Genomic DNA, 13,882 nt, shown 5'->3' on the forward strand with positions numbered 1-13,882 from the left:
CGAACAAGACGTACTAAGAAATAATATAATCGGATCTTGTTACTTTGGCCGTGTAGAGGTACATGTACAATTATATCATTTGTTTGCCGTAAATAAACATGTCATGCTCCAAGGGAATTTTTTAAATACAATTTTCACATAAAAATGTCGGATCTAAGTTCAAAAGTTTATTCTTTGACAGAGATAATTTGGAATTGTTATAGGATACAATCCGTTGACGGACATATTTTGGAATCGTTAGGATAAAATCCGTTGTATATTCCGTGCGTCCTCTATTGTTGCGTTTGCTGTTTCATTAGGGGAGAAATAAGCTTTCACAAGGACCAATCAAAAAGATCTAATCTCCTCATCGTAATATGCTTTCCAGCTATGTGCCCACTCCATTCTGACAGGACAATTCGTATTTGAGGTTTTTTTTTCTCCAGGAAAGAATTAAACTTCACGCATTCAAGATTACGGCGATATGAACAGAGTCGGCGGTGATCTACAGCATTAGACGCCACGCACGTACACCGTCTTATGTAGCGGTCGATAGGAGCGGATCCATGGATCAACTTTCAAGAACCCATCAATAAAAATTGACCGTTCAATAGTTAACTTAGTCCCGGTTGATCGACCAATAACTTATAAACACATAGTAAAAATAATTTACCCCTTGTATTTATTAATTACCTCTCTGTTAAAACGTACATCGGATTGACTAAGGCGGGGATTCAAAATTGAATGTGGCGGATGAGAGCGTACTGAGAAGGTGGGATGGTATTCCGGGTTACTCTGGTGCAACATGCTTTCGCCTTTCTTTCTTCTAATTAATTTATCGTAAAATCTTGATTAAACCAGATATGATCTATTTTTTCCTGGGATTTCTTCTGTGCCAGAGAAGGGCTTCGCCTGCTGGGCCCCCTAGCCGACACTGCTTCCATGAATTATTAGGAGGCATATAAAGTAATGGCGATCGGATATGTTAGGGGAAGAAATCAAAGGCCAAAATATCAATAATTCATAAATAAAAATAAACACAAGCCACTTGCATGACTTTCCATGGAACTGAAGAAGATGAACAGTTTGTCCCCGAGGAAGGGGATAAATGGTCATTTGCTTCCAATCTGGACTGGTACGTTAATTGTATACTGTCATCCACACGTATGGGCTTTTATGTAGCCAGACTCCCATGGCGCAAGAAAAGAAACGGCCATTCTTAGACTCAAAGCTAGAGCAGTTACAGGTCTGTGTACAGAATAAATCCAAACAAGAAGCTGCTACATACATTGTATTGTCAGCTGTGTTCATATTGATTTAAAGAGAGAACATCATTTTTTTTTTTTTATATATATTTGTCATATTTTGATTCCGCTTATTTCATAATGAACCTGTGTAGAATATAAATGATCATTATTTCGTCAAGCTTTGTAGATGTACTGTAATTTTACAAGATATATATTGTATATTGTACTGCGCTCTCCGTCAGACTTACTAGATATTGCAGATTTTCAAAGAGTGACGATTTACTCGAAACATCTGACGAATGCAGAAATTGCACTGCAATCAATAGTAGGAATTCCTTCTCAGGCATATGGAGACGCTGGAACTTATTATGATTATGTTATCTGTATCCAATTTAATCATTGAGCAAAACTTCAAAGCTAGACAATTAATCTCCAAATCAGTTGTTCTATATTGATATGCATTTGAATGTTGTGTTAAATAAACAGGGCAACATCAATAGTTCTATGGGTCGCATTGCTCACCTGAGCTACTCGCGATTTTTTTTTCATGTAAAATATTTATTCCTAAATTGTGTGTGTGGTTCTTTAAATAATTTTCCATTGTATTCCTGTGGGTGAGAAGTTCATTCTTGACAACACTTTATCCTCAGGATTCGTGGTGTGAATAAACTAAAAATCAACACTACATAATTCTGTTTTTGTAACACCCCCCCCCCCTTATTCTTGCGAATCTTTCAGCCCTTATCATAGTCCATCCCGGTGTCACGTACCAGAGGTCATACTGTAAACAGGTTTGAATTCACGGTATTGCTCTACACAACACTTGAATATTAGTGGCAAAGCTTTCAAACTTTCCATTCTTGAGCAGAGTTTTTTTTTTCTATGTAAAACTATAAACTCTAATGCAGCTCTACTCTGACTCCGGGGTCACGGTATAAATAACTTGAACCTACATATACATTAATTGACTACGCTAGTATATTGACATGGTGTACCTTTATGGTTCTTCAACTGAACATTTTTGGCTTGAATTCAACATATCGTATCCTATCGTTCATTGAGACATTCTTCAGGGGGCGTAACTCATGATAAATGGAAGAGTAGGTACCAAACGGTCTGGGCATAGCCCCCCCCCCCCCCCCCCCCCGAATAAGGATTTCATCGTTCTAAAATGGCATACGATGGCTGTTTCATCTTCATATTGATTCAAACTTGAGGAAACTTGTTAATCCCCTGATTTTGATCAATCAAGACTGACAAAAATATCGCCATTCAAGGGTCATGTGTCACGTGAGGCTTGTGCAGATTGTCGACGCCAATTTTTCGGCTGAAATGCACCTCTTTTTAAGAGAGCTTAAGAAATGTGGGAAACTCAAAGGATACAACCTACATTGTATTACCATTATGTAATGTTATAGTGAATGGAGATAGCATAGCAAAGCGACCCTAACCAGAAAGTGCGGATGTCGGCATAGACACAATGATGTTTAACAGACACAGTTGGCTTGGCAAATTTCCTTTTTGCTGCATTCAGTTAACGGTAACTGGGATCCCGCGTAGAACTCGTAACCATGTGATTTTATTTACCAAATTTGATAAGGAAAAAGTATCGAAAGTTCGCCGTGCGGTGTATTTCCCAATACAATCATTGTTAGTATTGATATTTAAATTGGAATTAGCGGGTTTATGCGCTCGAGTTACGAATTTTTATCCCCATTGAGCTTGCTGTCATCTTCTTTTATCTAAGTTCCGATAAATCGTTCATTCGAACTTCCGATTTCGTATAGCCGGAAGTTGAAGCACTTCAAATTCAGTGATGTGTACACACGTGACGTCAGAAGCCTACGGATTCTAATTGAGGTTAAATCCAATAGTTATCAGTTATTACTTATCTCTTGATCAAGCTGTTTTATCTGTTTCATCTATTTCTAAATTAAATTTTAAGACCTGTAGAATACAAATTTGTAATTTTTGTTGTTCATGGTGACAATATAATCGAATTGTTTTCGTACTTAACGCCATCGAATTTAAAATCAACAATGCAACAATTGCATTCTAATTTTTCAAGGGTATGGGGATGTGATGCAGAGAGAGAGAGAGAGAGAGAGAGAGAGAGAGAGAGAGGGAGAGAGTGCATCAGCTCTTATCCGGTAGGGAAAAACCTATAATACAGGAATGATTTGAAAATGAGCTCAAATAAAGTACCAGCCTTTATTTCAGGATGAATACCGTGAATTGAAACATCTTTTTTTAAAATAATGATAGTGTTTCACGGCGCCGCTTCGCTAATTTAATTTAGCTCCGCTCATTACGTTATACATGTAAATATGCGTCCGCGCAGTTTTCTAATAATATTTTCAAAAGAAGGTCTCATCAATTATTCCTGTGCAGCGGGTCCTGTTTCGGGCGGCATGAATTCCATAACATTAATGTCTAACAATATGAATGTTTAATGATCACTAAGCCCTCGGTCTTCGTTTGATATGACCTAGGTTTTTATGAACTGGTAGAGCAATATTGGCTGGTGAATGTAACGGTTCTGGTGGAGAGGCGAAGAACTCCGCCATTATTCCCATGGGGTGTGCTCCAAACTACACGTTTCGTGATCGTGGTGCTTCATTTTTAAGAGTTCTCAAATATGAATCTTTGATGGAGGTATAATTTAGCTTTGGAAAGGCAGCATGGTGTCTGCATTGATGAAAAGAAAAACTGTTTCATCTTCAACAAAACTATTGCATTAATATTCAACAAAACAATATTTCAATAAACTCGTGTTTCTTTAGTACCGCTGTAAAAAGATATTCATCATAAAGTTCTTTATGAAGATTTTGTTCTAAGTTATTGATGTAATTTAAGTTCAAGTTCAGTCAAAAGTGGATCAGAAGCGGTACAGAGAACTGGATCCCATCCCCTATTCCCAGTACAATTGTAAGATACTAAATCTGAGACCCCCTAGTGTTGTGTTGACCCCTTCTCCTCTTACCCCATTGCTTAGGGTAGACAATCAGAAGAAAAAAATCTAATTCCAAAAGTTCCAAAAACACATTTCTTTCATGAAATATGACATATGAATTAGATAGTTTAGTGGCGAGATCAGAAGACTACTGTCGGATGAAAAATTGGAGAAAGGCGGAGTCTAAATCTTCCATGAGCTAGTGTCGTCTGACGTCGATTACACGATTTGGGAAACGTTTGAACTTTTTAATGTACGTTTAAAGGAACATTAGATTTTCATTTGTGAAGTGACATCAGTACTTGTACAGATATGTAGTACTTGTAGTTGATGATTGATTTGAATTAACGTCCTGGTTTGGATCAACGTCCATCATATTTTGTTTTAGGGAGAGGGCTGAAATAGGCTGTATACCTGCTGCACAATTTCATTTATTTATTTAATAAAATATTGTTTAAATGTAAATAAAGATTGTGTTTTAAGGCGAATGGGGTCTTGATGAAAATTATGTAAATTTATATTTTGTCAAACACTAGTACTATACACTTTTGATTTTGCGCCTTATCACGGCCTTACTGAAAGATGTGCATAGAACCCCCCCCCCCCCCCCCTTCTACAATCGAGTATAATTGCTCTTAAGAAATGATACACTTCTAACACCATTTCATTTTCTAAACACATTGTTCTAGGAAACTCCGAAACAACAACGGCCCTGTAAATGGACTTTATTGCTTTGTTTCCAACCACTGAAAAGTTCTTTGAATTGACTCTAGTCATATACATGTAATAAAATCAACAAAAGATTCTCTTGTTTGCAAAATATTGCATATCGATCCCTGCATTATTCCGGAACCCTTTACGCCATTCCGCATCCGGTCATGAACTACCAGACGTATTCGTCGGTACTTGTCTAATTAACCGTTGCTCTTTTATTTATGGTTTGAACTTTGACCCCGTCCATTGTGATCCTATCGGAGACTTCAGTGTGTTACGTCAGTCTTTGATGTTGCAATATACTAAAAGCCTGACGGGTAAAACACTCAGTAATCAATGTTTTGTGGTGTCGATTGTTCATTTAAGATTTTGGTTTCCATGGTTACTCCTTTGAAATACATGGTCTCGGATACCTATCCCTTCGGGGCATTATGGGAAAATTCTAGAGCATTGTTTTAAAACGCCAACTCCCAATTCTAATCATTTTAAGTCAATTAACTTTGCAAGACTGTTCAATTTTACATTTACCATCCAAAGTACACTGCTTTGCGCCGTTTGCAAGAAATTTACGTCTTGACATGTCCACTTCTTCCCGAATGGCATTTACGGTTTTCTAATGCAAAAATTCCCTTTTGGATATGTTTACACTGTGTGTAAAAAGCCATGGGGAAATTAATGTCACGGAAAGCTGTGCTAACGAAGCTGAAGAAAAACCTCCGATCTAACTAATACTCCTGAAATTAAAATAAATTAACTGAACGAGATAACCCTATCAGGTCAACATAAATATTAACTCCTAACTAATAGCGTTTAAATTAAGCCTGTTTATGATTATGTATAAATGACATCTCGCGAGAGTTGTGCGACATCTGGACAGTTTGTAGCAACACGATATTTACATGACCGTGAGCAGAATCGCCCGTGACAATGTCCTCTTCGTTTGGTTTGTTTATCTTTAAGTGGGTATAAACAATTCGTAACTTTGTATTGACCAATTACTACACTGTTTCCATACCCTTGTATTGACCAGTAACCGGTTACATGTAACAATATCTTTCCGAACGAGCATTGAGCAGTAACATTACTGTCTGAAACCCTGTACACCAAAGAGTCACTGTGCTGTCTGTATGTTCATGCATTAACCAATCACAATGCTGTTTCTATGGTTATGTATTAACCAATCACAAAGCTGTTTTATGGTTATGCATTAACCAATCACTTTCCTGTCTCTGTGGTGACATTGTATGCATTAATATTAACCATTCACTATCATACATACTGTCTCTATTGATACATTTCGACAATTACTATACTGTCTTTAAGTTGGATGAGGTCATGCTTTGACCAATAATAAAACTGTCTCTATAGCCGTGCATTGACCACTCACTAGTTTTCTATGGCCGTGCATTGATCACTCACTGTCTCTATGGCCGTGCATTGACAACTAACTATATCTCTATGGCCGTGCATTGACCACTCACTAGTTTTCTATGGCCGTGCATTACTGCCGTGCATTGACCACTCACTATATCTCTATGGCCTAGACTTGCTCAAGTCTCTATGTTTAATAATCAGTGCTCTCTTTAATACTTTTGATCTATGTTTGGTGACATTAAGTATGGTAGAGAGCAGAGAAACACAGTAAAATTTGGATGAAATGATAATGTAATAAAAACAACATAGAGATTTGAGCAAGTCTACTCTATGGCCGTGCATTGACAATTCACTGTCTCTATAGCCTTGTATTGACCACTCACTAGTACTTTATAGTCATGCATTGACCACTCATTATGTCTCTATGGCTGTGTGTTGACCACACATTATGTCTCTATGGCCGTGCGTTGACAACACATTATGTCTCTATGGCCATGCATTGAGTACTCACTATGTCTATATGACTATGCATTGACCACTAACTATGTCTCTATGGCCGTGTATTGTCCACTCACTCTATAAGGCCGTGTATTGTCCACTCACTATACCTCTATGGCCGTGCGTTGACCACTCATTTTGTCTCTATGGCCATGTATTGACCACTCACTATGTCTCCATAGTCATGCATTGACCACTCACTATGTCTCTGTGACCATGCATTGACCACTCACTGTGTGTCTATGACCGTGCTTTGACCACTCATTATGCCTCTTTAGCCATGCATTGACCATTCATTGTCTCTATGACCGTGCATTGACCACTCATTATGACTCTATGGCCGTGCATTGACCACTCACTATGATTCTATAATCGTACATTGACCAATCAGTCACTAATGTAGATTCCCTATGTTAAGGGGTTCCTCTTACATTTATTTCAGCAGTGTCAAAATAAAAGCGAGTAAATCTATTTCACAAGAAATGTTTCTCGCTAAATTACGCGAAAATGAATTCCTAGTGTACATTTAGGAATTTACATTATCCTATCATTAGTATAGTGTGTATTGACCAATCACTACACCCTATAATAGTGTGTGTTGACCAATCACTACACCCTATAATAGTGTGTGTTGACCAATCACTACACCCTATAATAGTGTGTGTTGACCAATCACTACCTCCTATACTAGTGTGTGTTGACCAATCACTACACCCTATACTAGTGTGTATTGACCAATCACTACACCCTATCACGCGGCTGTAGTTAATACACATTCTCTCTTGTCAAAGGATAGTTTGCGCTTGGCACTGTATACTATTATCGTATACAACATACGGAACTTACTTCACCAGGCCCTGTTTTCACTGTACCGACACATGTTCAGCTATCCATGACTGTTAAGATAACGAACCGACTATATCAGGTTACTGACAACGGTTCAGCTACACAGGGTAACGAACCGGTTATAGCAGGCCTGTTTTCATTTTACTGACAACGGTTCAGCTACACAGGGTAACGAACCGGTTATAGCAGGCCTGTTTTCATTTTACTGACAACGGTTCAGCTACACAGGGTAACGAACCGGTTATAGCAGGCCTGTTTTCATTTTACTGACAATGGTTCAGCTACACAACGAACCGACTACAAGAAATTTTATCTCAGAAATTAGAACATGTTAATTAATATTGAAAAAAAAAATGCCAAAAATATATCATTAACACACAATATATACTATGTTGTGTAAGGAAAGCTAGATATTTCGGGTGAAATCTAGCGATACTTCCGGATGAACTATGTAAATGAACTTTTGTAAATGGTTTATTTATTTCACTGTTTAGAGATAATTACAATATATACACATTGTTCTCTCTGTAATTCAACCAGCATATATATCTAAATTCTACAGTATTATAAAGAATTTATTGTTACAAATACGTCTTGGATACATTTAGAGATAGTGGAAGCAATTCTAATTCAGGGAGCGTTTAAGTCATTAGGCGCACGGGGGAAGCATGTGTACCGATGACGGGTTTTGCAATAACATGATTAATAAGAGTTTACGGCCTCAATATTCTGTCTATACAGTGAGGAATATTGTGTGCCAATTCGTTACAGAACAAATTATGTTCATGCCTGTTTCTGTTAATAACACAAGAGGTACACGCCCCGCCATAGAAATCTGACTGACTTCCAGCAAATTAGACCTTATAAAAATATATTTTGATGCTTTTGTCAGCGCATGTAGATGTACACATGTATTCTTTACTATGCATCTTCGATATAGGTGTGCCCCCCCCCCCCCTCCCCCCCCAAAGAAAACAGGGTATAATTCAACAAATTCATGTACTCATCTTCAAGTTGAACGCACTGCAAAACGGCATTAATTTAACACTTCAAAAACACTGGTATTGTGTTTCGTGTCGAGCGTACTAAACAATGATACTGGCCTTGTATCGGACTGCAGCCGAATATCTAGTAAGATGTCAACACGTGCAATATATTATTGGTGATAGATGTAATATATTACAGGTAGAGGGAAGTGCAGCCCCAATACAATGCAGTGATTGTCGACATACCACACTCCAGTTAGACTTGTAAGATATCCATTTGTGTTGTAAAAGTCAAAGGTCGGATCATTATTGCAAAACAAAGACTTTTTGGAGTATATTAGTGTTAAATCTAAAGCAAACTAGCATGGCGCCATGCCATGCCCTTTTTAATTGCACCATGCCCTTTTTTCTCTATATTTTTTTTTTAAAAATATTTGTTAATATAAAAACAATTGTTCTTTATTCCACAAGGTTGATTGAAAAATTTAAAATCAAGGCAGCAAGTATTAACTTTTAAAGAGGCTAAATGATTATTCTATTACTATCATAGTATGATACAATGAAAGTGCCCCGAAATTGTCTTGCCGCAACGAAAAGTGCCCTTTTGAACATATGTGTGCCCTCTCTAGATCCTAGATTTAACATTATACATCCTATATGTACACTCAGTTTAGGACGTTGTTGGCATTGGTGATTTCAACTTGCCGTTTATTGAGACAAAAGCACAGGCAAATAATTGTAAAGTTATTTAAATAAGCAATGTCCCACTAAATCGGATTTTTTCAGGTACAGCATTGAAGAACAAAACATTTCCACGGTCTTGATTTTCAAACGGATCTTTATTTCCGCAAATACGATTGTACAATTTTGAAATCTTAAATGCACAGCTTTAGAAATTAACCTGTCGTAGAAATAGCATTCCAGCAAGTAAATTGTGTTCAGGTGTATGTACAGAAAATTAATGAACTATGCGTCCACACACTTGAAAATGAGCAAAGTACCTGTACTATGGGGAAAAAAAGTATTTCGCAAAGTTCTACTTACCTCTGAGCTAGACATCCGGCAGACAAAGACCCCACTAGGGTCATCAGAAGCTGCACAAAGAAAACCCAATTTAATTCCCGTAAACTGGCACTTGTCTGGCAGCCAAGGTCAAACAAGGTGGGTCCTAAGATCGCGACTCCCATCCCAAAACTGCCAAACACAAGACAGTCCGTCATGACGGACACCCAATTCTCCCTCAGAAGTGACCGGAAATGGGGCCTATTGTCCCCTTCCTCCGTGACCCGCGGGTCAAAGGTCATGGGTGCCGCGTCCATGACCGATAAAATTTTGTGACGATCAGCGTCCAGTTTAAAACAAGTTGAAAGCTTCGCGTTCCATCCTTCTTTGGAAATTCCGAAAGATCTATCCCCAATGACAAATGAAACTCTATATATATCACTTCCTAGGTTGTTCGTTCCCTGTCATCCCCATTTAAGATCTAGGCACTATAATCCTCTATGCAGCGTAGTTTTGCGATCGATAACTGACGAGGGCGCCCGAACAGAACACCTGGCCTTCGTTCCTCTGAAGACTAGATGATCTGTCTACTGCGCCGCGCTACAGAAGGCTGAATTATTGATGTTGTTGATTGGCGTACGTATACACATTTAATAATGTACACTTTATCGCTCCTGTCCCATGGTACTATTTTTTCGGTCATTTTAGCTACTTATACTCAAGTAGTGCCCATTTTTTTATTTCCTGATTGCTGTCTAGCAACGATCGATTATTTTCATTTTGCTAGAATTAGTATCATTTTATAATTCTTTTTCATTACCTCGGGGATATATGGAATAAATAAATGAAATCTTTGCAGGTAAGGACCATTACAAGTAACTGTGGAATCTATATGGTGGCCATATGTTTAGACTAGAAGTACCCATAATCTTAAATTGCGTCTTTCGGTTCATTTAATTAATGGCTGTTGATAAGAAATATCCATTAAAAGCATATGTGTGTGTGTGTGGGGGGGGGGGGGCATTACCAACTCCCCCGACACACTCTCCTATTCCCCACCTCTTCTCTTCCTACCCCCACCCCCCCCCCCCCAACTTCCTTTTGTCTCCCCGCCAGCTTCCTTTGTAATCTCCTCCCCCTCCCTTTCATTTTATATTCACTCACAGTTTTCAGTTCCGTTTATTTTCCCTCAAACCATGGAATGGTACATGAAGTACATTACATGAAACATAATTACATATACATACAGTAACAGGGGTCAAACAGACGAAAAATCGGGAGAACAGACAATATTATTGATTTTCAAAATAAACATACACAGCTTTCTTAGAGATGCCGAATCTTTAGAAGACATGAGTTCATATTTTGTTTTAGTGTTTGGGGCAGAACAATATTATATATATCTAAAAAATATCTAACTAAATTTGCACAGTGCTTTTCTTTCCACAATATAATGAAATTCATCTCCAATTTTGTTACAGTTGTATAATGTGCACACATGTTCATTCCTTTCAATCCATCTGTCTACTTCAACAGGAAGGTGATGATTTGTATTTCTAGATTTAATAAAGATTTTTCGTAACTTCCTTGGTGATAATGTCAAATATACCTCACATTCAAAATTTGTTTTAATAATTCTGTAAATCACTCCCTTTGAAGACCTAGATATGTCTTCGTGCCATTTTTGTGTAAACTGATTTCGTAGCCTTTGGTTAACAGTTGACTTAATCCACATAGGGTTAAAATTGCGTTTTCCATGCTCATACTAAATGTTTGAGAGGCCACACTTGTCTAATATACTTTTGAAAAAATGAAATCCATGATTTTTTTTTGATTTTTCCTTTGTCAGACAATTTATCTACATACATATAAATAACCTTGTTCAATTTATCATTGCTGTTGATAAGTTTTGCCCAATAAGAGATCATTCTTATAAACATTGTTTTATATATATATATATATATATATATATATATAAGTACAAAGGAAATCGTTCAGTTTCATCGTAAACCATATTTGATTTGGTTTGAACATATTTTATTGTCTGGATGTTATAACAAACGGATTGAGCACAAGTTCTTGAAAGTTTTAAAAACCATATAACTTGGCGTGCTACTTTTTAAATCAAGCAAATGTATGTGTTTTTAAAAACCGTAAATGAACACGTTCAACAATTTCAATATTTTCATACCTCCAAATTTCACGTGCATACAGTAAAACAAGCAGCACAAGTTCATCAAATAAATCTAATTGACAATCAAATAATTAATAATAATCATTTAACACTAACCGTTCAATCGGGAATACCTTTAATCACATTATCTAATTATATGAATTATCTAATTATATGAATTACTGTGACTGGTAACAAACATTTCAAATACTGAAAACTAATTAACTGCTTTTATTGACATAGACAGGTTAAGAAACTTTGCACAATAAATTACTAGTCAACACTTTATTGATTTGTTTCTCCGTATAACCTACCTGTATATGTATACAAAAAAAAAAATGTTATCCGTAAATAACGCCCTTTGATTAGATTTAGCAATGAAGTGGACATAATTTGAAACTTATTTCAATAGTTTTATGAAGTGAATATTCTTCTTGCACAAGAACTTTAAAGAGTTATTTCCTTTGAAAAAAAAATTATGATGACCACCTACTGAGGCACCACATATGTTCACATATGGAGGCTTAAAGAAAAATCACAAGGAGCGTGTGTGTATGTGGAAGAGCGCATAGATACACGTACACTGTACCTCGTAGAAATCGTTTTTTGTTGTTTTTGTTTTGTTTTTTTAGAATTTATATCATACCACTGACCATAATAGATGTAGATGAACTGTTATTAAATTACGGTAGAAAATGATCAGTGATATATATGAAATTCATTAAAACGGTTTCTATGTGAGAATTGTTTATTTCAATGCAATGAAAACACGTTAAATATTTTGCGACAAATATATGCTAAATGCTCAAGGCATTGGACATCAGGGGAAAAAAACCGGAGCAAAGGGGTGGGTGGGGTGGAGGTAATGTCCTCAATCACCCAATATCTGTTTCTAATGTCATTTATCTGATTAAGGTGACCCAATATTTACTGAAATTTAATAAGGTGACCCAATATTTACTGAAATTAAATAATAGTGATAGAATAAAAATGCTAACTCGTCGTCACAAACCACAGCTTTGTGTCCACACAGACGCTCCCTTGTGATGGTGGATAGAGTCGGTGAGAATCACCCGTGGGTAATCGACGGTAATATTGATCAACTGACTCTACTACAGAAAGTGTGCATACAAAGAGGAATAACTCTTAATCTGAGCTGGTCAACGTATTCCACGTATTATGTGGCTCATCACACTAAATTAAAATTTTTATTTGATAACTCGTTTGAAGGTATCACACCGGTAGTGCCATATATTTATAAGAATTTGTTTTGTTTCTTCATGCGCGATTTTTCTTATTTCCTCGTATTCTTTTCTCTTAATTTGTGTACTTCTGATTAGGAAATTTTGTGTAATTTGTAGAAATAACCATGTGTATACAAAGGAACTATTTGATTGTGGTAGCTGAGGCTACTTCCTGAGGTGCACTCCGGCTGTTTACACAGATGTGAAAAATACGTGGATTTGAGGGTAGTATATTTTGCGGGTAATTTTTTTTTTATCAACAATACCGCATAGGGTGTCGGCAGACGATACAGGTACATGTAACATAGAACGTTTCCGAGTGCGTTATTTGGCATCAAGTCTGTAAACTGATTTTTAATGATTGTTTTTACCTCTATAGTAATATATAGGGAAAATAATAACCGGCGTGATACCTTGAAGCACCTGTTATCACTATAGAAAGAGCGATAACTCATTTTTAAAAGCACTTTATCGTGAAGCAAGCTTTCACCACAGGGGCTAAGCCCGTTTTGACCCGAAACTCATTGTAACCCTAAATATATCTATGTTGATGGTTACAATGAGTTTCGGGTCAAAACGGACTTAACCCATGTGGATTTCACTATAGAAAGAGTGACACAAACTCTCAGTTATTTTTTATGATTTTTCAGAATGAGAAAAAAAGATATTTTGTTTGGAAATAAGGTATTTTAAAATCAAAATTTCGCTTTGATTTGATGCATGATGCAATAAGACCCATGTAAATATTCTAACTTTTTAAATGAAATGATATTTATGGAAATTATAACGTTTTTTGTTAATATTTATTTTTAAATCTGCGACTAAACTTTTCAAGAAACATATCACTTGGAAACAAGATATATTAG

General features: G+C 36.7%; 1 protein-coding gene across 2 annotated transcripts in view; it reads right to left on the reverse strand.

Moving 5' to 3' along the window:
* LOC125655591 (major facilitator superfamily domain-containing protein 4A-like) overlaps window positions 1-13,882 on the reverse strand; it is a 62,658-nt gene that overhangs the window by 31,723 nt on the left and 17,053 nt on the right. Inside the window, exon 1 of one of the 2 annotated variants that reach the window (XM_048885917.2) lies at window positions 9,642-10,224. The exons of the other annotated variant lie outside the window; for it this stretch is intronic. Coding sequence (XP_048741874.2) covers window positions 9,642-9,916 — 275 coding nt within the window. The 5' untranslated portion in view covers window positions 9,917-10,224. Of the gene's footprint in view, window positions 1-9,641; window positions 10,225-13,882 lie in introns of those variants that run through there. 2 annotated transcript variants of the gene reach the window in all.

Source organism: Ostrea edulis, chromosome 7 (genome assembly GCF_947568905.1).
Source record: "Ostrea edulis chromosome 7, xbOstEdul1.1, whole genome shotgun sequence".
NCBI classification, from domain to species: domain Eukaryota; kingdom Metazoa; phylum Mollusca; class Bivalvia; order Ostreida; family Ostreidae; genus Ostrea; species Ostrea edulis.